The sequence below is a fragment of the Epinephelus moara genome, chromosome 17, assembly GCF_006386435.1.
Source record: "Epinephelus moara isolate mb chromosome 17, YSFRI_EMoa_1.0, whole genome shotgun sequence".
Classification (NCBI taxonomy): domain Eukaryota; kingdom Metazoa; phylum Chordata; class Actinopteri; order Perciformes; family Serranidae; genus Epinephelus; species Epinephelus moara.
This window is the reverse complement of record NC_065522.1, coordinates 29469334-29491349: the sequence shown is the minus strand read 5'-3', so window position 1 is coordinate 29491349 and position 22016 is coordinate 29469334. Positions and strand designations below refer to the sequence as shown.

Below are 22016 nucleotides of genomic sequence, written 5' to 3'. Positions count from 1 at the left end.
AGTGAAGTGTAGATCTGTTACTGTAGCAACTCCACCTCGTCGTCCATCCAGACAAAGTTATCTGTGCATGCTTTTGCCATTGTGTCGTCTTTGTTTTGGTTTGTAATCACCGCGTTGGTAGAGGAAGGCGCTTCAGCGCAGGCGCATGGTGTCATGCTGTGGTGTTGCTTTGCAAATTTACACTGCCATCCAGTGGCCTGGCGTGCATACTACAGCGTTTTCAGTAGATTTTGCGGCTCCGTGTGAACGGGGATCGTTTCAATAACGCAGAAGTTTTTTAAAACGCAAAGGACAGACTTTTCCGTTTTTAGAGAAACCATTGTCGTCTAAACAGGGCCTTAGATTTGGAGGCCCGGTCGACACCTTGAGCTTTTTGTCACGTTCCTCAAGCCGCTCCTAAGGAGTTTTTGTGGTGTGGGATGGTGCAGTTTTCTGCGGGGGGGGGGGGCCACTACTGTCAGGGAGTACTGTTGCTCTATCTNGGGGGGGGGGGGGGCACTACTGTCAGGGAGTACTGTTGCTCTATCTATCTATCTATCTATAAGTGTAGGCCTGTATCTTCCTTGTTAATATAATTTAGTTGTCTTTATTTTTCTTTACTGTTATGTACTTTGTTCCAGTGTGTGACTTTAAAGAAAAGATCTGTATACTTCCTGAAGTCGGCCACTGAACTGCAGCTCTGACATACTTCAGTGAGCTCTGGGATGTAGTGGAGTAGAAATACTTAGTTACACAAAATGGAGGAGCTCAGGTGAAGTACATCCAGGCCACCGTAGCTGTTGTAAGTATCTGAATGCTTTTTCCACCTCTAAGTGCTGTATTCTTATTTTTCATTTCTTCTTAAAACCTTAAAAGCCCAAACAGTACAACTGCGTGGTCACATCCTGTCTGACGGGTGGTTGTCACCGCCCCTGCGGTACGCCCAAGGACAACAAATCAAGCATCCTCTCTGCGAAAGAAACGGCTGGAAAACACTTCCGGGTGTCTTTGACTCGTCCTGACTTTAACTCGGGAACTTTGTGCACGGAGTTTGGTCCAGTTTGTCACAGCTAGATATGAAGAGTTGGAGGAACAGCAGACAGCAGGAGACGAAGTGACGGTCAGACGAAGAAAGAAGTTTGTTTTCAACGCTGTGAAGGTAAAAACCCGTTTAAACCGCCTCCTGTGTGTTGTTAGCCGGCTTCACCTCATTAAAAGTGATTTAACTCCGTTCATTTTGACTTTAACGAGCTGAAGCTGCTGGTTTATTCATCTCTAAACACGTTGTGTCGTTAGGATACAGCTCACATAGCTGCAGAGTTCACCTGGCTTACAAGGGAACACAGTGTCTTCAGTAAGGTTAGCTTGGAAACAACAACAAACTGAACACTTTTAAACTCAGTTACCAGTTTATTAGGTACACCCAGACAAAGCTAATGCACTCTAGGGTCGTTTCAGAGGCAGCAGTGGAAGGTAAGAGTCACTCAGGTAGTGTACTTGTACACGTTTGAGGTATCTGTGTCTCCTCTACCGTTCAGTGTCTCTAATGTTTTGTCCACCCTCATTAATATCAGACTGTGTGTACCTAATAAACTGACAACTCTTTGTATGTTATTGTTAAAGAAAATATACAGGAAAACTTCCATTGTGTGAAATCTGTTTTTAATAAATCAGAAAGAGCTTCTAAATATTGCACATTTTTTATTTTTTATTTTCATTTTATAGTTTCTACATCTAACATTTTCGTAGATTATTTCTTATATTTTATGCAATATTTCTCATTTTCCATGTATCCCTGTGATATTTTTGTTTTGTATTTTACTGTTTCAGTCATATTTATATCTGTTATATCTGCTCTGACCTGCCAAAGCTTTCTTCTTCTTCTTCTTCTTCTTCTTTAGATAAGTTAAATAGAGTTAAACAAATGTTAAATAATTTAAAATGTATATCCCAGATGCTTGTTTTTATTGTTTATTAAATGTAATATATAGCAAATGTTTTTTAGAATTATTTGACTTATTATTTTAATTGTATTTATATATTTTAAATTTAGTATTCCTCATCTTGTAATCTTTATATTATAGGGGAGGGAACCACCAGAGGATCCACAATACGATATTATCACGATACTTAAGTCACGATATAATATTATCGCGATATTAAATATATTGCGATATGCTGAGTATTACAATAAAATATAGGCCTATTGCGATTTATTGCAAATTATTAGCTGTTTTCAACTTTAAATAAAAGTTAATAAAGTTTTCAGTCTGTTTAATTAAAAAATGTAATTTTAAAAATGTAATTCAATTTAATTTTAATTTTTTATTTAATTTAATTTCAGTTAATTTGCTTTAATTAAATTTAAATTTTATATACTTTATTACTCCTTTTTTTTTTTTTTTTTTTTTTTTCAGAAAATTGGATCTCGTGGACCAAAAAAGTAATTGATTATATTATTATAGCAGGCTGCCTTAAGTTAAATTTGTAGTTGTAATATTAATAATTAATATAGTAAAAAAATTGATACGATATTGCCACTCAAAAATATCACAATACTATGCTGTATCGATTTTTTTCCCCCTCACCTCTATTATATTCTTTATTTAAGTTTTTTTTTCGTGTAATTTACCATTAGACTTTTAATTAAAGGATCACTTCACTCAAATACCCAAAATCCTTAGTGCTCAACCCTCAGTGATGTCTATGGCGTGGTCATATGGTTGAAATCATCACTTTATTAATAAGGCAGCATCACTGTAATATGAGTTTGTCGAGTTCACTCACCTTGTTCTACGCGGAAGTTAAATTTATCTTCCCTCTGATAAGCAGAAGTAGAGATAACCACATTTTAATGTTTAACAAAAGTCATCTCACTCTTGTTGTCATCTCCAGAAATGAACCATCAAACAGTATTTTTATTGAATATGCAGAAACAAAGAGACCAAACTTTTACAGTTTGTACGTGTCAGCCGTGATTTACATGGGTGGTGTGGGGCTTGTGACATATTTTAAGAGGTCAGAGTTCAGCTTTGTATACTGTGTTACCCATCAGAAACATTACTGAGGTGTTTGTACTTTGCACTTCCTGTAAATAAAGTAGTACTTTATGACTTACGACAGGAAAGTGGTGAAGTTGCAGCAGACATTTCATCATGAATCCAACAGTAAGCTTAAAGTCTGTGACGTTCTTACGACAGAAGTGACTCACAGTGACTCTGATGGTGTGTTTTGTTGTACTTTATTAAAACTTTGTTGAAATTTTGAGGCTGAATAACAGACAAGATGGCGCTGAAAGTAAACCTCTGATGGAACATTAAATCAGGGCTGTGGCTCTTTACTGCTTCATGTTGCTGTTGGTTTGTTTCAGACTGAGTTTAGAGTCGTATTTCCTAGGGCTGTCCCCAGTATCAGTTTTGGGGGCTTCAAAACTTCAGTGCTAATTACCTGCAAATATTCAGTGCTTCTGCAGGACACGATGTGGCCTAGGGGTGCGAGTGGGGGGATGTCGGGGGATAGTAATAAATCATATTCATAACTAATCAGCCAACTTTAGAAGGACTTGGCGCCGCTGTGTGTTACAGAGCGCTAGAGAGAAGGTGGAAGATGGACTATTGCAAGCAGTGTTTCTGGAAGTTGTCAACTCTGAACACAACAGGTCAGGCCTCATCACTAGATGAAAATCAAGTGCTTCACTACAGTCGGCAGCTGTGGACGACTGTCTACAGTTCGTCTTGCGCGTTTCTTTTCCTTGTCTAACAGCCAATGTAACGCTTGAAGTGGGGTTCAATGACTGCATCGGTAACACTGGCCTTATTCGTGTCCGACACTTGCCACTTCCTTTCAGTTTCCTCCACTTTTTTAGTGGTGAAAATGATTCAAAAATCGAAGCATTTGACATTGGTTACCATGGCAACGACCGAACCTTTGAAGCATTTAGGTCGGCCTTTACTTCCCTGAAATCAGCAATGGTGGAAGAAATACTCCGATCTTTTACCCAAGGAAAAAAAATGGATGAACGGCAACGTTAAAATACTCAGACACAAGCAGGTCATGGAATTCCTGGAAAAGTTATGAAATCAGAAAAACTGTTTCCAGGGCCTGGAAATGATCTGGAATGAACACAATAGCCCCTTTTACACTGCCAGATTTTCTGTGATGTTGTCGGTAAGCTGCGAGCGTTTAGACGCACGGAGCCGGATTGGCGAGCTGACCCGACGTACCCAATTTTCCGCCTCGTAGGGTAGACATGTTGGCGGAACCCTTTTGGTTTAAACAGACCAAGGCGGCCCTCCGCCACGGGAGGGGCTGTTGAAGACTTTTGGGAGGAGCTGTTGATGACGACGTACGTGCGAGCCACTGGCGGTGGATAAACAGGAAACAGCTGATAGCAGGAATTAGCGAGCAGCTAGTAGCAAGAGGGAAACACAAACCTGACAGACACTGTAAAGATGAGCAACTGGGGAGACAAAGAATAGCGCGCCCTCCTTGTCTTCGCAAATGAAGAGGCCATTAACCGTCAGATGACGGGGACGGTGAAGAACGGGCCGACTTACAAGAGAATCACCGAAGGACTGACCAGCCGCGGCTTCCCTCCCACGTCACTGTTTACGTCACACGCTGAGCTACACGTTTTGTTACTCGCTCACGCCCCCCATAGAGTGTGCCAGGGCTGACGTCAATACCTGGAAGTTTAGCATCGCGCTGGTTCCCGGAAGAGAAAGTGAATGTGATTTTTGCATTGCATTTTGGATTATGTCAGAAAATAAGCTCTGTGGCTAACACAAGTTTATGATACTTACAGGTTTTGTTCAGCGAGATAATCTTCACATATGAACACCTTTCGTACCACATTTGAAGCTTAAATGCGATCGCCAGAAGTAAAAAGCTAACGTTAGGCTTTAACGGACTACATGACTACTCCACGGTCACATGACTCTTGACGTCACCGCCACTAAGCTTTCAACTGATTTCGGCCGCTTTATTTTAAAAACATTGTATAATGGGGAAATCGGACTGTTTAAGCTAAATAAGAAGCTGTAATGGTGGACTGCCAGCACTCTCGCCTGTTCGGGGGTGATGACGTTTAATGTCCCCGACAGGGTTTGTAGTCGTATTGAGCAACTTGTTAGCAACTGCCTTTTTTACGACACGTAAAAGCTTCAAAATTTACAAGTAGGGTATTTTTTTATGTCGTAGAACAAAAGCTTTTGTTAACCACAGACCTTATTTGAGGCATTTTATCCCATTCAAAAAACGTATTGACTTTTAGACGAGAGAACCAGAGTGCTAAAAGCGCTAACGGAGTTCCGGGTTTACTGGCACACTCTATTGCCCTGAAAAAAGGTGCATTCTGTATAAACAAAAGTAGGTAGGCGGCATTTTGCTGCACTGCACGATTTTGTTTTTATACTGCCAATGCTGAAAAAACACTGATTGGGCTTTCCTGCAAATTTGCACAAATGCTGAAAAAACACTGATTGGGCTTTCCTGCAAATTTGCACAATTCCTATTTAAAAAGGGCTAAAGTTTTGGGAAAAGGTTCAAATTTACGCTGTTTTGGCTGTTGTTTAAAATGTGTTCACCAAAAACCTCAAATGTCACTTGAAATCTGTTCCACTTCTTTATATTAAGACACACACACACACATTCGTTTATCTGTTGCGGCAGGTGCTCCGGCTTCCTCCCACAGTCCAAAGACAAGCCGGTTAATTGGTGACTCTAAATTGTCCGTAGGTGTGAATGTGAGTGTGAATGTCTGTCTCTGTGTGTCAGCCCTGTGATAGTCTGGTGACCTGTCCAGGGTGAACCCTGCCTCTCTGTCAGCTGGGATAGGCTCCACCCCCCCGCCACTATCAGATGGTGCTGCATGTGAGGACTTTTACTTTACTACTTAACTGACCATGCTGCAGTAACGAGCAGTGTTTGGCCGCCAGATGCTGATAGATGACAGTAATGTGAGTGTGTGGTGTGGTGTGTTGTCAGATGTTTGCTTCTGCGTTTTCACCACTAGATGCTGCTGTTTAACCACACTGACATTACTCACCAGAGAAACGACACACTGAGCTCTGCTGTTCAGCCCCTGAACAAAGCTATTTTACAAAGCAATGACCCTGACGGGGTTGGGGGTTGAATTCCCACTGAGGTCAGCTGAGAGTATCCAGCAGTGATCATGTATGTTTCAAGTGTTAAATTTAATGAGAATTAAGGTAGCAATATGTAAGTGAGATTTTTATGACATTGGTATTAAATTATATTTCTGTTTCTGCTCAAGGGATCAGACATTATTGTCAGCGCGCTCATGAGCAAGGCAGCCCTCTGGTTTCTATTATCTCAGAGTGAAAATGCCTGGAAATGTTGTAAACTGACGTCTCTCTGTTTTGTCTGCAGGAGAGAGAAGAAGTCGAGAAGTGGGAGGAGTGAGATGATGGAGGTGGCGGAGCAGAGAGGAGGCGTCACAGAAAAGGAGGAGACTCCTCCGAGGGTGAGAGAGCATGTAAACCCCTCGAGTTACTCTTTGTCTCTTCTCTCTGCAACTGAATCCAAACATTGAACCTGTTTTTAAAAGACAGGTGATGATTTTGAAACATGTTTTCATCCGCAAAACTCAGGACAGTGTATATAAACCTGCAGGGCTGTCGTCATCATGCATGTCCAGGAACATACAGGTATGGACTGTCATTAGCACATGCTTCATCTCAGCAGAGCACAGAAACACTTTACTAAGCTTCATCTGTTGCTTCTAGACTGAAAGAACCTTGATGTGCACGTTATGATAAGTGGATTCTGGTGGTGACAAGTGACTAAGCACATTAACTCAGTCACTGTAGTTAAGGGATAACTTGACCCTCTTTTCCTATATTTTTGGAACTGGTCCAGTATTGAGAAACCTCCGCAGCCACAGCAGCAAAACAGGCTGCAATGCAATCCTTATGGGCAACTGTACGCTGCCAATATACGTCCACTAAAAGTGTTTGTTTTTGCCACTGACAAACTACCTTGCTGTGTGAAGAGTTCGTTTCGCTGACTGCTACTTGCACAATCATTCATTCATTTACCGTAACCGCTTATCCTCTCGAGGGTCGCGGGGGGGTGGAGCCTATCCCAGCAGACAGAGAGGCAGGGTTCACTCTGCACAGGTCACCAGACTATCACAGGGCTGACACACAGAGACAGACATTCACACTCACATTCACACCTACGGGCAATTTAGAGTCACTAATTAACCTGCATGTCTTTGGACTGTGGGAGGAAGCTGGAGCACCTGGAGGAAACCCACGCTGACACAGGGAGAACATGCAAACTCCGCACAGAAGGGCTCTCACACCCTGGGTTCAAACCAGGAACCCTCCTGCTGTGAGGCGACAGTGCTAACCACTGCACCACCGTGCCTTTGCTTGCACGTTGATACATCAGCAATAATAATCACCACCGTGTAAAACAGTTTCTTCAAAGAACAAGTACATTTGTATTTAAAGTACAATTAGACTATAATACGTCTGTACTTTTACTTCCATCCATGCAGGGTTGTACATTAACACATCCTCTTGCAGTGTAGATGTTGGCTGCAACATTACAAACTCATTATTCCTCCCACTGGCTGCTGAGCGTGTTATCAGTGTATTACACACGTATAAAACAGACATGTGTTTGATGTATTTGTTCTTCACAGATATTCCTCACACACTCGCACGTTACGTAACCAGCTGAATAAAAGGGAAGGAACAGCTTCCACAATGTTATCAGAGCGTCGTCACGACAACAAAAGCAAACCGGTGTGACAAACAGTGACAGCGAGCGCTTGCTCGTCCGATAAGGCGGTAATTGTTGTGGTTAGTGGTGATGGAGTGACGGCAGGTAACAGGAGTGGTCACCTGCTGCCGCTCTGATGTCAGCAGGTGACTCACCTGCGTGCAGAGCAGCTGTATTCAGTAGTTTTATGTTAATCAGATGTGTTTTAGAGCAGTTGTGAAAAAGAGATGTCATTTTCCAGAATTTTCTTTGACCCAAGCTGCAGTTCCTCTATTGGCTGACAATGAGAGGGAGACTTCTTTCTACAAACACTAAAGGGTAACTTTTAGTTTTCAACCTGTCGAAGTCATTAATAGGAACAACGGTTTTTTAAATGAGTCCAGTACTGAGCGAGAGTGCTGCAGCCAGCAGTGGCAAAATAAGCTTCAGTGTAATGTTAAGGATCCATTGAGCGCCGTCAATTTAAAGTGTTTGTTTTTGCCACTGACAGGCTCAGATAATTGTTCTGTCTGACAACACTTTGGGAAGGATCCCTACAGAGATAGACCCGTTTGTTTAAGAAGAAGATCCTTTTTGTTTAACTAGAAACACCCTCAAAATCTCTACCGCCAAACCCACCAGACTCCATTTAGATAAACAGTCAGTTCATTTAAAGTCAACAGAAACAAAATAAAACTCACAAAAAACGTCTTGGTTTGTCTCGACACTGTCCCGTCAATCACCAACTCTGGTTTGGTTGAAATAAACCCTTAATTTATCCAGTTAGATGTGAAAATGTGCGGAGTCTGGTTTGTCTGGCGATGGTGATGTCAGGCTGTTTCTGGTGAAACAAAGAGGATCTTACTCTTAAACAAACAGGTTTGTCTCTGTAGGGATCCTTTCCATACTCCACACTCAGAAAACCAATCTCAGCCTGTCAGTGGCAAAAACAAACACTTCAGAATGATGGGGTACTTTATCAGAGTACTCGCTGACAGAAAGCAACAAGAACAGGAAAAAAAACACGAAATCTTCAGTTTAACAGACAGCGCTGGAAGTATTTGTGTGGGGTGTATGCTAATGGCTGACTAGCAGGAGCGTGCTGTCAGTTTACGATTGATTGGCATTCATGAGTATACACACGTGCATACGATCAAATCAGAGTTTTATGCGGTGTTCGTGACTCTGGAGATGGTTTTTTATGTGGTACTCACAGATTTACTGACATGTCATGAATGAGACCTGAGCAACCTTCATGTCAAACCGCAGCTTCTCTAACCTTTGGAAAGGGCAAAGGTGTGTGCGCGTGTGCAAGACTTGTTTTGCGTCACTACATGCCTCGCTGTCTCTTCAATGTGACACAACAACTTTGAGCCAAATTCCTTCGGCCCGATGAGCCCTCCACAGGTGTGTGTGTGTGTGTGTGTGTGTGTGTGTGTGTGTGTGTGTGTGTGTGTGTGTGTGTGTGCATCACTTCCTGCTAACAAACGAGAACATGCAGGACGACGTCCAGAGTTGACTTTTCTTGTTGTAATCTCTTTTAATCGTAGACGACAGCCGTATTGTGTGTTTTTGAGTGTGTGTCGTTACCCCTCATCTGCGTCAGGTGACCATTTCCTGAGTCTTGAGTGACTCCGGTGACCTCCGACCTCCCTAGCCTGCGGCCAGTCACAACGGGGAGCCATCATCTCCGTGGCAACTTCACAACCTTTTGATCTGGGTTCTGATTGGCCCCCTGATAAGCTCCGGGTTCCCACAGCGATCCCTCCATGTGTTGTCACGGTGCTTTGAGTTTCTGACCTTTGACCTCTTTACTGTCGGGTACTGGAGACGTTCCTGTTCTAGGAACTGAGGCTGCATTCAAGTACAGTTGGAAATTTGAAATCCCAGCATGAGAGAATGCAGCCTAGTTTGCTTGTGTGTTAGATCACTCGCTGAAGTGCCGCAGCAGCAGGTGAGGGAGGGAGAGTGAGATTTGAACCTGTAACCTCGCTGTCAAAACCAGCTCCTTCAGCCTTTAATTCAGCTACTGGAAGTACTCGACTTCAACCCTGTCTACACTTAGGAAAACTCTGTTAAAGAAAAAAACTCCTGTCTACACGGTCTTCATTTTACAAAATGTCTCAGTCAACACTAGAATGTAAAAACAACTCCGAGCACTTAACAGGCCAGTAGGCTGTGATAATATGATAATAATATATCAAAGAAGATTCTCAGCATGTGTTGGAGCCATATGTTTGACTTGTGTGACATGTAGTGCCCCACCATGCCACTAGGTGGCTTATATCACTGGCAGACAGGCCATGGTATTTAAGTTCATCCCAGTGCGCACAGGTGTCGCTGATGTAAGGAGGCAAACAGTTTTCAGAGTAAAATTTACATTGCTGCAAGTTTGTGTTATTGAAAGTTAAACGGACGTCATGGACAATGCTAAGAAAATAACCGAATGATGATCATTGGTAAAGATTGCGAGTAGTTTTCTGAGTATACGTCCAACCAATTCAGCCAGGTAGCAACCAGTAGCAGCTTAAGTCTTGAGGCTGATTGGGCACCTTGACAACATCAACCCAGAACCATGCTTGCCCCTGGGACTTACAAATCTTCTGCAATTTTTTTTTTTTTTTTGTTAACAGGAGGCAAACAGTAACTGCAACCACACTGACAACAGTGTCGCTTCCTGTCCAGCCGAGGCCACGCCAGAGGTTGCCATGGAAACGGAACAGAGCAAAGGTAAACGAGTGAAGAAGCAGAGAGAGTTATGGTGCATTTAAGCTTAACATGAAGCAAATTGTGTGTGTCCATTTATATCCATTGATGTATTCACATTGACTTTTACTTTCACACCTGCCCTGTTTGGTTCTGTTCAATTGAACTCAAGTTCGTTTGCCCCCTAAGTGCGGTTCGTTTGGGCAGGTGTGAACACAGCAATCACACTCCAGTGCGCACCAAAACAACTGGACTGAGACCTTCTTGAAGAGGTGGTCTCGGTCTGGTTACGAACCAACCAACCGACTCTAGGCCATTATACAACTTTGTGACAAAAGTAGTCCCTGATTCAAGTGACCTCAGTCTGATCATTCATTAATTTTTACCACTACTAACGGAGCGCTAATGATCTGAAAGTAAGCTAAAAGTACTGGAACAAACAGGTGTTAAAGTCATTAAGGGGGCGTACACAACCTGCCTCGGCAACCATGAATTTTGGCACAGAATAGGCACAAGAGTAGCGCCCAGTGCCCGACCTTGTGTTTTCCTGGCGGTTAAAGACGCGGCATGTGTATGGCCCCTAAATTAGTTAGACAAAATTCCTGTTGTCATAGTAACTCTCCATTGACACCCCCCTCCACCTCCAGATGTCCCAGTGACACCACAGAAACCAGGACCTGTGGTTGTCCAAGCCAACAACAAAAACCCGGCCACTGAAAAGCTGGAGAAAGTCCGCAAGTGGAGCATCACCACCTACAAGGTGAGAGCAGTCAAAAGGATCGGTAAAAGACGTAATCAATACAAATCAGTCTGATCAGTGACGACGTTTTCTTCCCCGCAGTGCACCAGGCAGGCTCTGTCAGAAAAGCTTGGCCGTGGATCTCGTACAGTGGACCTGGACCTGGAGCCTCGCCTTGAGCTGCTCAAAGACGACCGACTGCGCTACGAAAACGTCACCAAGCTGGCTCAGACGCTGGCCAATCAGCTCGCTCAGTTTACAGTTACCCAGAAGACACTGGGGGACGCCTTCACTGAGCTCAGCCTCAAAACACCAACACTGCATGTGAGTATAACCGTTTGCATTGCTCACAGCCTCTGCTGTTACAAATGACTGTTAGCAAACACCCTCCCCCAAACAGCGATTGTCCAATCACAGCTTAGCAACTGTAACTAGGGCACATCATTCAAAGAGCTAGGAGATTGTCTTTCACTTTTTAGCCTTTCAGAAAACAAAAAACAAGAATAAAAGTGGAAGGAATTTGTTTATCTGCTTTGACATGAGATAAAAAATCTTCGCACATCAAGCTAACTAGATTTCTAGCTACAATAGTAAAACAGTTTATGGGTCGACTGTGTTCGATGTTGAGCTGGCCATATTCTAGAGAGTTTTATTATTTGTGTATAATAGATAATACAGAAGATAAGGATCTTTAAAAAAGCTGCATACTGATTTGCAATTGCAATATTAGCCTAAAAAAGATTTTTTCTCCCATATTGTTGAGTCTTAATCAGAAACCAGGCAGCCATGATGGAGGTCAGGTGGTGTCGCTCACTCTCTCCGTCTCTGTCAGGTGGAGTTTGGTGTGAACGCAGAGGCTCAGAGGTTTCTGTCAAAGAGCGGCGAGACTCTGACGGCGGCCATTAACGGCTTCACATCTGACATGAACACCCTGGTCAACAAAACGATCGAGGACACCATGATCAGCGCCAAACAGTACGAGGCCGCCAGGTGGGTGGAAAACACACCTGGACCAGTTACACCAGGATTCTACATAGACGGTTTTAGGGCTGACGTCAAAATGACATCAGTTTGTTAGCTGGAGGCGAAACATGACTCTCCACCACAGAGCTGTGGGCTTCATATGAGTCTAAAAATGAGGTCTTGTTGTGTTATTGGGAGCCAGAATAGAAGGAGTCATGTCTCAAAAGTTTTAGTTTTATCGCATACCAGCCGCCACTGCCCGTCCACAAAACTGAAGACTGGGCAGAGGCCATCATCAAAAATAAACACATGTGCAGCGTCCATGTCCAGCAGTAAAAGGGTCTATAAGCAAACGAGTAAAGCTCCTTTATAGGAAGCTCGGAGATGCTGTTAGGGGAATTACAGGTCCAAACTCTTGAACTTGATCAAACAATCGATTGAAACAGACCATGAAAAAAGAGTTTCCAATTAAAGAAACCAGATCTGAAAGAGATCCAGGCACCGTCAGAACCAGTCCAAAACAGACAGAAAAACATAATGTGCGCCCAGAGTCCGCTTGGATCTACTTGTGTATCCAGGACCTGCAACAATAGAGTGGACTTTAATTATCCTGACTTTCAGGAAGTCTGATACCTTTACCATCAGTGTTTCCAACCACTGGGTGTTAGACCGGTAAAGAGACACTGAACGACTGCTACCGAGCCACAAGAAAAAGGTATAAACTGGGTTATAACTTTATAACTTCATGTTGTTTGTGTGGTTAAATTGAATGTTAATTTCAGTTGCGATAGTCCACCACTACCAGACCACAAGACTAGATGACCATGTAGACTTGTTCTATTCCAGGATCGAGTATGATGCGTACCGGGTCGACCTGGAGGAGCTGAACCTGGGACCTCGGGACGCCGTCACTCTGCCCAAACTGGAGCTGGCCCAGAAAGACTTCCAGAACCAGAGGGAGAGGTACGAGAGGATCAGGGACGCCCTGTCCGTCAAAGTTAAGCTGCTGCAGGAAAACAAGGTGAGAAGGATCACAGGTGTCTGGTAAACCTTGAGATGGTCAACATATCGTTCTTAATGAACCCTGAAGAGAGAGTAGTTGATCAGAGCTGGATCCAATAAATACCCTTGACTACCGCAAACTCATTTGTCACAGGAAATAATGACCATTGTAACCTTTTCCCTCTAAAGCCAGATGTTAGTGAGTGTTAGTGGGTTATTTGTCCCATGTGAAAGGGGCTTTAGTCACAGTGGTTTACTTAAAGAACATGTTTTTTACATCTTATCATGTTTTTATGTCTCCGGGCCATCAACAGCTGTGACCGAAGGCATTATGTTTACAGATTGTCCGTCCAGCCGTCTGTCCACCCCACTCTCGTGGAATGCCTTCAAATTTGGCACAAATTTCTACTTGGAGTCAAAGACGAATTCCTTTGTTTTTGGTGGTCAAAGGTCAAGGTACTTACCTTGTCTGCTTTATTCTCATAAAGGTGATATCTCAAGAATGCCTCGAGGGAATTTATCCAAATTTGGCACTAATGTTCACTCAATGATGAACTGATTTGAATTATGTGGTTTAAAGGTCAAGGACACTATGACCTTGCATCCATCTCATTCTTGTGAATGCGATATCTCAAGAACAGCTTGAGTAAATTTTTTCAAATTAGGCACAAACATCCACTTTGAGTCAAGGATGAACTGATAAACATTTGGTGGTCAAAGGTTGAGGTCATTGTGACCTCTCCTATCACATTCTTGTGAATATAGTATCTCAAGAACACCTTGAGGGAATTTCTTCAAATTTGGCACAAACATCTACTTTAGTCAAGGATGAACTGATTTGAAATTGGTGATCAAAGGTCAAGGACACTATGGCCTTGCATTTGTCTCATTCTTATGAACGAGATATCTCAAGAACACCTTGAGGGAATTTCTTCAAATTTTGCACAAACATCCACTTTGAGTCAAGTATGATCAAATTAAAATTTGGTGGCATAGGTCAAGATCACTGTGTCCTTGCGTCCATCTCATTTTATAAACACAGTGAGACAAACAATGTCATGTTCTGCAAAAACACACTGAAACATTCTCAATTTATGCAAAAATAAACTGTTTTGTTTATGTGTAGCCTGAGGAGCCATTTTTTTTCCAATATTGGTAACGTTTGTTTGGACTTGGAAAAATCTTAGTTATATAGATTCTAGCATTTATTTCCAATTTTTGTTTAATTATCAAAAACTTTAACTTTGTTTTTTTTGCTTTTCTTTTTACTATTCATAGCACAATAACAGTGTTATACTGCACAAAGGATTGTTTTAAGTTCTCCCTGCTTCTACCCATGATTGTGCTGTTTCCATAGAGGTGGAGGACTCATACATTGCATTAAAACAACGAGGCCTCAGTGAGTAAAATATGACAGGACGAAAACAAAAAAACACCTGAAGCTGCCTGGGATTCAGAGGCTTGATGGAATGTTAAAAAACTGCAAAAAAAATAGCATTAACAATTTCTCAGATTCCAAGTTGACGTCTTCAGTATGTCTTTTTCTTTATGTGTTTGTTTTTTTGGGGGGGCGTTTGACCAACAGTCCAAAACCTTCGGCTATTCCATTCACTGTCACATATCGTGAAGAAAATCTGCAATATTATCACATTTGGAAAGCTGCAACATGACAATATTTAATATTATTGCTTCAAAAATGAGTGAAACAATCAGATATTGTACATGACAGAATAAGGATGCGAATTAATATTCATGAAAATATGGTTCAGACTTGACAAATCCCTCATTTTCTCTGCAGGTTAAAGTCCTCCATAACCAGCTGTGGCTGCTTCACAGCGCCGTCGCTGCTCACAGTTTATCGTGTCAGAGCTTCCTGGAGCAAAACATCCAGCAGGCCACCGAACACCTCAACAACCCCAGCGTGGACGCCCCCTCCTGGCTGGAGAGTTGACCCATCATGGCAAGTGGACGGATGTTGGGTTCAGCAGATATTTTGGTATAAATGGATGCTACTGGGGGGGAAAGTCAGAGTGAGGCTTGTTTTGGGAATTTTGGACTCAAAAAGTTGGGATGGATGTGAAATTTGAAATAGTTCGGTTAGTAGGTAGTTTATTTATATTCCAGTTTGTGGGTTAGGGATCGATTTCCAACCTCTGGAAAACTTAGAAAAAAACTGTTTGCTACAAAAATCTGGAGTTAGATAGTTCAGAGGGAAATTGATTATTTATATTCTGGATGTTGAATGGGCTCCTGCACGTCTGGAAAGACATTTGAAAGGTGGAATTTCATCACTTTCCGGGTCTCAAAATGTTATGGATAAAAAATTTAGAAAGGTTTTGAAAAAATGAGGTTATTATTTTGAACTCTTGACATATTTAGGACAAGAATTATCTCTCTTTCTATACTATAGATTCAGAGGCATACAGTACTTGTGACTTTTGACCTGTTTAACAGAGACACATATATACCCCTCCTGGTTTTATTTCCTCTGTCTCACTGTGTTGGGGAGTAAATCCATAATCCTCTGTGAGGCACTAAGCCTTTCTTTGAACTTTAAAAATCCTCAGCCACTGCAGTCAGAAACTCACAGTGACTAAAAGTGCCTCAACACCACTGCTGGGAAAACAGCTTGGTTTTTCCATAGGGGCTGGTACTATCAGCAACTCTGCACCAGCTCGGTTTGGCTTCATACAACATATTCAGCTGTAGATAATTAACATCATTTGTTAAAAGGCAGGAATCAAACCTGGCTGTTCTCTGGTTAATGTCTTATCTCCAAGCCGGTGTTTGTTCTTGGCCAAAGATTATTTGTGATGTAAAAGAGACTTGTCATAGTATCACCACTCTACAAGTAGATTGTGTCATGGTATACATGGCAAAAAACTCAGACTGTGTTGATCTCAATAATTTGCAACAAGTCAAAGTAAAGTTGCAGTATGCAGACCATGGGCCTGATTTTTTGAAAAGAGGGGTTGTTTTGTTTTTGTTTTTGTTTTTCTTTTTGGCAATTAGTCATCAGTGGCCCGTTTTAGTTTTTCATTACTGTCTGTACTGTGAAGACTTGAACAAGTTATGGATGGCCACCTGTTAACTTCCAGCCAAAGATTTAGTTCCAGTAGCACTGATCTGGTTGACTGCTCGTCATTCATCCTCTGGTTTACAGGGCAAGATGCTCAGCACCTGTGGAGACCGATAAATTGTGACAAATGCAGTATGTCAACAATATTGCTTTATTCAAAGGTTAGAAAAAGGGTTGGCTCATTTTGTCAACACTCTATCAGTCACCAAAGTTTTAGTGTTTATTTACTGTCTGACCCGTGAAGATGTGGCCAGTTGTTGGGCTGATTTGGCACTGATTTGGTTGACTGCTGGTCATTTCTGTTTCTGGTTTACATGACAAGATGCTCAGCAGCCTGTTGGGACCAATAATTAGCGAATAACCAAAAAATATTGCTATCTGTCGACGATATTGCCTTATTCATAGCTATTGTAACATTTGGCAGTTAATCTTTCAGGCAATATTTTAACAGTAGCCAGAGTTTAAGTGTTCATGTATTTTTCCAGTGCTAATTTGGATAGTTGATTTATAGCCAACTTAACTTACCAGTCACAGATTTCGTTCTAGTAGCTCTCCTCTGGTTGGCTGCTGGTCATTTTCTCCTCTGGTTTACATAGCAATCTGTAAAGATCAATAATTTGCTGTGAACTCAAAAATGTTGCTATATGTCGACGATGTTGCCTTGTTTGTTGTTAAAGAAAGGCTGGTTGTAGCCAATCTTTTTGGCAATGTTCCATAAGTAGCCAAAGAGCTAATGTTTATTTACTGACTGTCCTGTGGAGATTTAGAAAAGCGATAAATCTATCAACTTACCAGCAACAGATTTAGATTCAGCAGCTCTTGTCAGATTGGCTGCTGGTTATTTCCGCCTCTGGTTTACATGACAAGAAGCTCAGCAATGTGTAGAGACCAATATTTTGCTACAAGCCAAAAAATGTTGCTATACGCCGATGATGATGCTTTGTGTGTTTTCAGTGTCAGGTTGGTTGTAGGCAATCTCTCTGGCAATGTTTCATCAGTAGCCAAAGATGGCTTTCTGTCATCATAACCTGCCTGCCACACATTTAGTTACAGTAGGACTGGTCTTCTGGTCTGTTCGGCAACTGGTCATTTCTTCCACTTGTTTAGGCTACATGGCAAGAAGCTCCACAACATGTTGACCCCAGTACTTTTTAAAAAGAAAAAAAAATAGTCACATTATGCCAGCAATGTTGCCTTTCTTTATGTTTTGTGAAGAAAAGGTTGTGGGTTTTTGGCAATGTTGCATCAGTAGCCAAAGTTTTGGTGTTTATTTATGTCTATACTGCGAAGATTTGGACAAGTGATGGATGACCAGCCGTCAACTTACCAGCAACAGATTTAGTTTCAGCAGCTCTTGTTTGGTTGGCTGCTGGTCTTTTCCTCCTCTGGTTTACATGGCAACATGTTCAGCAACATGTAGAGATGAATAATTTGCCATTAACCAAAAAATGTTGCTGTATGTTGACAATATTGCCTTGTTCGTTGGTAAAGAGAGGTTAGCTCTGCTTGACAACATTCCATCAGTACCGAACATTTAAGTGTTTATTTACTTCTCCTGCAATTATTTGGATGGTTGATTGATGACTACGGACCAAAAAAAATGTTGCTGTACATCGACGATGTTGTCGTGTTTGTTGTTAAAGAAACGGTAGTTGTAGCCAGTGTTTTCGGCAAAGTTTCATCAGTAGCCAAAGTTGTATTTTTCTTGTCCGTCTGATTTAACAATGTGACATCATTAGTCTATAGGCCCCTAAGTTTAAACCACAACTACCTGGACATTTTTTATTCACTCCGACTAAAATTGTGTCCACCACCAAGAGTGGTTGGTGCTTCTGAATGTTCTCCAGTTACACTCCAGTTTTAACTATTTTATCAGACAGTGACACAGTAAGAAACCAGTTAGTTTGTATGTTAATTTTCTGCAACTTAAGAACTTTTACCATTATCATCCATTATTTTCTTGTGTATTGGCGAGGAGAGGCGACTTGTATTCAAGTTTAAAACCAATCTACTCCTTTCACACTATGCAATTTTGTCAGGAAAAATATTTTTACTCTGAAATACTATGGTGTAAAAAAAGGAGTTATATTCAGTCTAGTAGAACATGCTGAATAGATTTGCAGCCTTTGTATGTTTTATTTTCTTCTGATTGAGACCAAAATGTTTCAGGCTCTCCCGTTCATCCAGATTCAACAGACAAAAAAAACACAGAAATACTTTAAATTTGTGTCAATTTTGTAACAGCAACACAATGTAAAATGTTGCTCTTATTTTGTCCTCGCACTCTTTGCACTCTATCTAAGCATAATCTGCCTTTAATATTTGCTGTGGCACTGAATGTTGAAGTGTTCAGTGAATTTACTCCTTTCAGACTGTTCTGTTAACATGTATGAGTGTTTTTGTTTGTGTCACTGTACCTCAGGCCCGAAAACTATGCAATGACTTTTGATGCTTTCTGTGCAATAATGTGTCAAAACCTCGCCTTAAAAAGTGATTTGTACACTGCCAGTGAATTTGTATCCTTGTCTTCTAAAAGCAGAACTGTCCCACGTGAATTAAGGGATAATTCAGACTTTCTGAAGTGGGGTTGTATGAGGTATTTATCCATAGCCAGTGTAGATGACGGTCAACACAACCCCAGTTTATAGAAGCAGGCAGGAATACCACCACAGACGCTGAGCAATGTGCTGATGCAGAGGGGGGCAGCTTATTTTAGCCATTAAAAAATAAAATCAGGGGCGTCGGTAGAGTAGCGGATAGTGCCAGCGCCCCATGTACAGAGGCATTGCCTCGCTGCAGTGGTCACGGGTTTGACCCTTTGCTGCGTGTCAGTCCCCGCTCTCTCTGTCTCCCCATTTCACACACTGTCACATCCATTAAAGGCAAAAGTCCACAGAAATACTCTTTAAAAAAACAAAACACTTTAAGTCTACTCTATATTCTGAATATTTTCACTGCTTTACCACTCTGTCGTTTGCTTTCTTTAAAGCCACCAGACTCCATTGGCAAATACATTAATTTTACATCACTGAACACAGGAGTTGCTGGTCTACAAAGTCACACAATATCACGACTAAACCGACCGACTGAGGCAGCGGTCGAGCAGCAGCTCCCATGTTCCGCAAGGTAAAATGACTGTTTATGTCACTGCAGTCTGGATTTAGAGAACAGCTTCAGTTCCTCGTTGGTAAATCACCATCTAACTGCAAGTTAAAGCAGTGAAAATATTCTAAATGTAGCGTACATGTTTATCGCTTTTAACCTTTGCCCCCATCCACAGCAGTGCATTGCTTAGCTTCCATGGTGGGACTGTCTGCTTCTCCAAACTGGGTGACCACCATCTACATAGGTAATACCAGGACTATGGATAAGTACCTTATATATCCCCACTTCAAAAAAAAAAAATCGGAACTATCCTTTTACATATTGCTTTAAAGGGAAATTCTACTCAATTTAAAGATGAAGTTCCTGTGACATGTTTGAGGCCAAAACCAGCTCCAACTTACCGTGTTGTTATATGAGGAAGAAACACAACAGGGTTTGGTTGTAAACTATGCAGCAGATTAAAGAGGGAACTGGCAAAATTAAGATGTTTAAGTTGATATTCTAAGAGAATAAAAAGTTTTTTGTGATCCTAGCATACTGTAATGCCTGGTACACACTACACGATATCAGCCCGATTATACCCCGACGCAGCGGCGTACGGTATCGGCATGGATCGTGAACGACAATGAGTGTCGTACATGTCTGGGACACCCCACGACGTTCCAACAGCAAGTCTAAGCATGTTTGATTTTCTTTTTGTCGTTCACAACTTCTCCCGTCACAGCCGTCACTTTGACCAATAGGAACACATCCCGTCACAGCCGTCACTTTGACCAATAGGAACACAGAGCGATGTGCTGCCATAGACAACTGTACGACAACAACACCCCAGTTTTATTGATATTTCCTCTAGGGATGTTACCACACAGAGTAAAACGGGGAAATGATGGTGTGAAACAGCAGAGGCACTTTGTCAACCTGCTGAGTTCTGCCATTAGCATCAAGCTAGCAAACAATGTTACCTCTTCATAATGGAGGATATAAAGTAAAAAGAAAAATAAAAAAAAATAGTGGCTTTTACTCACCACAACTGCAGAGGCTACCAGCTTCATTTGAAACAGACGACATTATAAACGCTCCGTTATTTATTAATCCCTCTGTGTTTTTATATTTTCACTTTTTATCCGCTCCCGTTGCCTTGAAAAAATTAATGCATCGCACCGTCATTTCAAACTAAACACTTCCTGTATCCATTTCAAATTAAAAGCTCCTTATAACTTCAGTTGAGAGAATCCCTCCATTTTCTAAAAAGGCTTTTATTGTTTAACAATTGCAGGAACTTGTTGTGGAGGATTCAGTGACTATCATAGATTGCATGCCGTACTTCAAATGTAGCTCTGCCCATCTGGTGGGGCTTTTTACGTTACTACAACATTTCGCCTGGCACGTGAACAGACACAGTGACTGAAGTAACAGTAATAATAATAATAATAATAATAATAATAATAATAATAATAAAAATAGGAACAGACAAAACTGTTGTATAGTGTGAACCAGGCATAACAAGCAGTTTTTTGTTGACTGTCTGTTTGAGGTCATTACGCTAATTTTGAACTAGAAAGTTAATTTTTGACCTGAAATCTGAACTCAAGGTCCACTTACTGGCTTTTCTTCCAAAGCTTTCATCTGCATCTTCCACTGCCTCTTCCTCAACGTATCGAGTTTGCTCGATAAATGAAAAATAAAATAAAGTCAATAAGTCGACGATTTCTTTTTTGTTGTCAACGTAAGGTCCAGCAAACGGTCTGCAAACTCTATCCACTGAGGAAGATCAGGAGATGTGGTTGAAAGCTTCCCTTTTGAGCTAAGAATGATTATACTATGATCACCAGAAAACAAAGAGATAACTAGATACAGAATCCTGCGCTCCATATTCAACATCACACGTACAATTATGATGCCTTTCTAAATTGTGCTCTGTCCCTCAAGTGTCTTTTCTCTACTACTGTAAGACAAAAATCCTGTGACTGACTCCAGTCTTCCTTAATTATTGTCAAATTGTTTTGGGTTTCTTCCAGCAGCAGCACATTCAGTGTGGGTTGTCCCCTGACTTTCCTCCAGCAGATTGATCTCACGCTCGCAACAAAGAAATCCTCTCAGATAAAGACTGACTCTGGATCAGTCTGCGGTCCATCTCAAAAGACCAAAAGTAAAAGGTTAAAGTGGGATTTTCCTTTTTATTGGAATTGTAAATGCTACTTAAATTGTTTTATTGTTGTTGGAAATGTTTGTATGTAACTGCCAAATAAATCTATTAAACCAAAAATGTGACTTAAAGACCAACTTACTATGTTAACCTGAGATGATTGACTCTGTAACTGAAGCTTTTACCGGCTTTAATTTCATGCGTGTGTTAAATCTTCTTCCTGGTCGTCAGATTTCAGGTGTTTCCCACAGTTTGGTTTTCACCTTCCTGTCCACTGCATAGCTTTCACGTTACTCTTCTGACTTTCTTATCTTAAACAGCCTTCAGAAGAAAATGTTGGCATCGTAAGTTCCTGCAAACCACAAATATACCAGATCAGCGTTCCTAAAGTGACGTAGTATATGAACTGAATTTGTCATCTAGAAGTGAAGGGATGGTGGATGGCATGACACGTACTGTAGAGATTGTCTTTTGGCAACACTTCTCGGCAATTCCACCGGTGTTTGTGGCACAGAGCCTGGGTGTTTTTCACCTAACGCAAATGGCCAATCACGTGGCAGCAACTC

The 22016-nt window shown here is 41.5% G+C and overlaps 1 protein-coding gene across 3 annotated transcripts; it reads left to right on the top strand.

Annotated features, from left to right (window-relative positions):
- Positions 1 to 782: 782 nt before the first annotated feature.
- Positions 783 to 21576, top strand: LOC126403745 (arfaptin-1-like). 3 transcript variants are annotated; one of them, XM_050066499.1, is made up of 9 exons: positions 783 to 1138; positions 6370 to 6463; positions 10344 to 10440; positions 11064 to 11176; positions 11258 to 11479; positions 11988 to 12145; positions 12965 to 13139; positions 14919 to 15080; positions 21326 to 21576. In XM_050066499.1, exons 2-8 carry the CDS (start codon positions 6404 to 6406, stop codon positions 15069 to 15071), a joined length of 978 nt encoding a protein of 325 aa, XP_049922456.1. In that variant the 5' UTR covers positions 783 to 1138; positions 6370 to 6403; the 3' UTR covers positions 15072 to 15080; positions 21326 to 21576. The 3 variants fall into 3 exon arrangements, with proteins under 3 accessions (XP_049922456.1, XP_049922454.1, XP_049922455.1); XM_050066497.1 differs by having other exon boundaries at positions 21323 to 21576; XM_050066498.1 differs by having other exon boundaries at positions 784 to 1138; positions 14919 to 15116.
- Positions 21577 to 22016: the final 440 nt, after the last annotated feature.

Bases quoted from the DNA above. Each gene is read 5' to 3' on its own strand.
- LOC126403745 (XM_050066499.1), top strand. From the start codon at position 6,404: ATGATGGAGGTGGCGGAGCAGAGAGGAGGCGTCACAGAAAAGGAGGAG. The intron at 11,480-11,987 runs GTGAGTATAACC...CGTCTCTGTCAG, and splicing joins TCAAAACACCAACACTGCAT to GTGGAGTTTGGTGTGAACGC. The intron at 13,140-14,918 runs GTGAGAAGGATC...TTTTCTCTGCAG, and splicing joins AGCTGCTGCAGGAAAACAAG to GTTAAAGTCCTCCATAACCA.